Here is a 4969-nt window from a genome sequence, read left to right on the forward strand (position 1 = left end):
ATACTGATTAATATAAGGTAACGAAAATTACCAATTAATTAATTATTTTTTTAATCGATAATTTTAATCGCTATATTTTTAGTTTCTTGTAGTTAATATCTCATTTGTGTATCTAATATATAGTTATATAAAAATAATATAAATAATATTTTTTTATATTTAAAACAACTCATCGACGAGACTTATTGGAAATGAGAATAAATTTATCATTTTTTTCTCATAAATCAAAAAGTAATAAAAGTGAATTAGAGGGAAAATTTTTGATTTGTTGCTTCAAAAATAACAAAGGTATTAAATACTTTCCATGTTACTGAAAATCTATTGATCCACCTGTAATGTGATCAACTTGAGCTAATAACTATTTCTGTTATACATTTAAAAAGAAAAAAAAATAATTTCTTGTTAAATTATAAAGTGTAGGACTCCCTTGCAGTCTCACTAATTTTCCCCCATGGACCATCAAAGAATTGGTCCGCTCAATAATTTTCCCCCCTAATGGACGTCAAAGACTTGAGAACTATCAGCCTCCAGGCCTCACCATCACCTTCCACCTTATCCCAAATTTTCACAAGAGAAAAAAAAGAAATTAAATAAAAGAGATTCCCTCACTAAGGAACAAACCCAGAAATCCAACAGGTATCAGTGTCTCGGACCTCAAAAGCTAGTCAACAAGCGCGTAATTCAATTATCAGTGTTGGATTTTTTTTTTCCTTTCAAGAAAAAATCGTATAAAAATGGTAGCCCTTCTGTGTTGTGTATACTTAGATTATAGAGTCTATAATTCCTTTTCTAACCAGCAATCTTCATCTTCTCCTTGGTCCTTACCAATCTTCTACCATGTTCGTTTCTGGTATTCAAGGCCACCTTGAAGTTACCGGTATATACATGTGTTTCTTTTTTTTTTTTTTTTTTCAAATTTGTGATTTCTTGATGAGATTAAACGAACCCCTTTAACTGTTTTTATTATTGTTTATTGTTTTTAGGTTAAATGATGTTTTTCTGATTTTGTTTTTGGATGCAGTTATTGGGTGTAGTAAATTGAAAAATACAGAATGGATTTCTTGGCAAGATCCTTTTGTTATTGTTGAATATGGTAGCAGTAAGTCCCGCACTAGAACCTGCACAGGTATGTTAAAAGCTTTAGCTTTTAGGTCTGCATGAAGCCCCTCTTATTTTCTTTTCTGAAAGTTTGTTTTCAAGTTTTGGTGGCATGAAAGTTGATACAGACAGAACCCTTTTTTTTTAATTTTTAGATGGTGGCAAAAATCCAACATTCCAACAGAAGTTTGTATTTACTCTAATTGAAGGGCTAAGTGAGCTAAGCCTTAGGGTTTGGAACAGACATACCTTAACATGTTATTATTTCATTGGCAGTGGAAAGTAATTAATTAATCTCTGCTTCCTTTTTGTGTGATTGTATCTTTTATCACTGTTTATTTGGATGCCTATTTGCCTCCTTGTTTTAGTTAAGCTTATTTTTTTCTATTCTGTTTGCAAAAGGTTCTATCAGAGGGCTATGATGATAGCACATGGCCACTTGAGGCTAAAACTGGCACGTACGAGCAATCACAACTTGCCCCCTTTACATTGTAAATGTCTAATTTGAATGCGAATTGTTAGCAAGTTCTTGTTTTACATGATTGTTTACTTGACTGTTTGTGGCAAATAATCTTATGACGTATGTCTTTCAAAATTTGTTTCTATCTACTGCAGATGTGCTGGAGAAGTAAGGCTCATATTGCATCATACAAATGCTAAGGTAAGCTATCTTTCTGGTGATATTGAAACTGTATAATTTCAGTGTCATGCATTTATCCATGAAGAAATTTTCATTCCTGGAAGCTGAATCATGATGTTTGCTTATTGCAGAAACCAGAAACATGCTTTACTCCTGCTCCACAATATGCAGCACCTGTTCCCTATGCCTCACTGTACTCAGCACCACCTCCAGCATCCGTGGCTGCTTACGCGGCACCAGCTGCAACTAACACAACTCCATCTCCTTATCTCTCATACCCATCTAATTCAGCTTATCCACCATCTGCATACCCTTCTCCACCAACTGCCTATCCCCCTTCACAATACAGATCACCTTCACCTTATCCTCCACCATATCCACCACCTCCACATGCTTCACCCTATTATCCTCCAGTTGCTTCATACTACAGTGCGTACATTTTTTTATTTTGTTTTGTTTTATTTTTTAAAAATGTTGATGCTAAGAGTCAGCTTAGCATTAATCTTAAAAATGATCTCTATTTAGGTGCTTTTCCTGGGCTCCATTCTCCACCACAATACTAAGAAGCAGCCCCAACAGGTCCAAATCCCCAACAGATCCAAATGAGGAAGCAACGTTTGGAATCTACTGCCTTTTATAAAGCATTAGAATTGGGTGTGCAACAGTGAGGATGCTCTACTGCGATTTGGAGGTCATGGATTCAAGCCATGAAAACAGCTTCTTTGCAATGCAAAGGAAAGGCTTATGCATTTGAACATTTATGCAACCTGCAATGTGGTAGACTTCTTTATTGGGATGCCCTTTATGTTATACCTTCCAAACTCTGAGTTTTTTTTTTTTTTTTTTTTTTTTTGTGACAATTGTCACAAAATGATAATGTAAGTTCATGCATTCTTTCAAGGTTACTAGGATTTTTTTTTGTTTTTTGCATGCTTTTTGTATTTACTAGTGAATATGATCTTTTATTTTTGTTGATTGATTGAAAGTAGACATGGTTATGTTTAAAGCTAATATTACCGTTTGATTTGTCCGGAAAGAGAATTGTAAAGGTAATGAATATTGTTTAACTAACCACATTTGGGAATCAGATGATAATTGAATCATGTTGATTATTGGTTTCATTTTCCTAATTATCTTATGTTAATCACCTCATGTGGAGAGTTCAGTATGTTTTAGTGCTGGCCTCACAGACCCATTTAGGTCTTTTCTCTTGCCAGTATTCTTGCTTAAAATTGTTGTTTCGCTGGCCTCAGAGACCCATTTAGGTCTTTTCTCTTGCAATATTCTTGCTTGAAATTATTGTGTCGATTCGATTATGTTAGCTTTCTGTTTTCATTGGGGAACTAATCAAGAAGCACTATTCTCCACTACAAGTACTCAATTCTCGTTGTTAAAGATTAAAAAAAAAAAAAAAATCTCACATCTAATCCAAAAGATCAAAAGTGATTAATGCTTAATAATATTTTAATCATTCTATATATTAGAGTTTTGAATTTATATTTAAATTTCTAATGTGATAGATGAGTTTTTTCTATATTTTTTAATTCTGCATAACTTTTACAAAATTTTGATTTGGAGAAATTTTTAGCTAAGTCTTCAAGTAATATTTTATATGGGGCTATTAATTTCAAATGTAAAATTCATTCCTCCGTATATTGGTCCACATGAACAGAGTCTAGATAAAAAGGCTTCACTTTGATTTTGGGCTCGGGTTGCAATTTTTGGTCATGCACTGGTAGTATTTTCCTCAAAAGAACTAGGCATCTAGACTCTAGTGTCCAGTGATCATATCTACACCAGATCCTGATGCCTGGGATCCTGAACAATTGCCAATCTAACGTATTCTTGCCCATTGGACTTCAGGGTTTTGTATCATCAAGCATCATCTGCCATTAGTGGCTTTTGCATGCAGCTGCGAACTGGGAAATGGCTCCCTTTGAAGTTGCCTTCAGTTGATTTTAATAGTTAATTTTGAGCATTGACATTCAGGCACAGAGTGGTCATGGCTGAAAGTGATTGCAAGTTGAATCTTGCACTCTTCCTCGCATCCAGGGAACAAATATTATGAAAAGTAGTTATATGCTTAGATCAAGTTTCCAAGACATGATTGGTATAGAAATCTTATTTCAAATTTTACAACTAATGCCAATGGATGCATGTCAGCATGTGATATTGCTTAGTATATATCATAAATAGACAGGCACATCCTTTTAGCTTGTGGGTGGAGGAAAAAGAAATCAATACTTTGATAGGTAAAGATGATAGTGTAGTCATTTCTTATATCATTTAGAGGACCTGGGGACAGCCTTGCTAGATTTCAGAAACTTGTCTGTATGTTGGTGCTATTCTTTTATCCCCAGAGTTAAATCTTCCTGAAGAAATTAGCACGCCAGTAAGATTTCAAGCCTGCTGCAGCTTCCCTGTTTTATCAGAGAATCCATGCTAATCGTAAGTAAAAATTTGAAAGATTACATTTTTGTTATGAAAGGTACCCTGGAATGATTATTGATAAAATTTAAGTGTTAGCTCTTGGGCCAAAAATCCTGAAAGTCAAGACAGGATATTCAAAGGACTCTGCCTAAGAAAGTTGACATTGATGTGAATTTTATTACCCATTTCAAAATGTTAAGAAATATTCATTTATTATTTATATATTAGCTGGAAGATGGATAAATTTTGAAGTTAATAATTGGGAAAGCTATACAAGCTAATTTGGTGATTTGGTTTTTCTGTTGAGTTAGTTTACAACTAATCATTTCTCTTAAATTAAAAAAAAAAAAAAAAAAAAAAAAACACTAATCATTTCTGACTTTGCATTGATGAGTTAGTTCACAAATGCATGCATATTCATATCTTTCCTATATTTAATTCCAAGAGAAAGAGATTCTATTTGCTTGTCGATTAATAATAAAGTACTACAGGATGTACACATCTTAACAGTAAGTGATGGTCACACACATGGATTAATCAATTGAGATCTTCTGAAATCATTAACTAAAGAAGGTGAGAATGAACATCTGGAAATCATGCATGGGTAACAATTGAATGTCACCTTCATAATAGCTAGCTTGCTCACACATAATTTGAAAGCACTTTCAGTGGTTGCCATGTGAGGATGGTTTTGTGGATGAGTCAAAGAGGTGCTAAGCAAAGCTTATGCTGATTAGCTGGTCCCTTTATAATTATATAAGTTGGGATATATATATATATATGGATCAAAATCATTGGTGG

General features: G+C 33.7%; 1 protein-coding gene across 1 annotated transcript; it reads left to right on the forward strand.

The window, feature by feature from the left end:
* The first annotated feature begins 485 nt into the window (after positions 1-485).
* On the forward strand, positions 486-2841 carry LOC110645073 (protein SRC2). Its single transcript, XM_058151498.1, is given in 7 exon segments — positions 486-818; positions 820-877; positions 1022-1126; positions 1254-1380; positions 1485-1556; positions 1714-1759; positions 1870-2841. Coding segments are annotated over 7 exon segments (924 nt in total). The 5' UTR covers positions 486-734; the 3' UTR covers positions 2302-2841.
* Positions 2842-4969: the final 2128 nt, after the last annotated feature.

This window comes from Hevea brasiliensis, chromosome 8 (assembly GCF_030052815.1).
Source record: "Hevea brasiliensis isolate MT/VB/25A 57/8 chromosome 8, ASM3005281v1, whole genome shotgun sequence".
Taxonomy (NCBI): domain Eukaryota; kingdom Viridiplantae; phylum Streptophyta; class Magnoliopsida; order Malpighiales; family Euphorbiaceae; genus Hevea; species Hevea brasiliensis.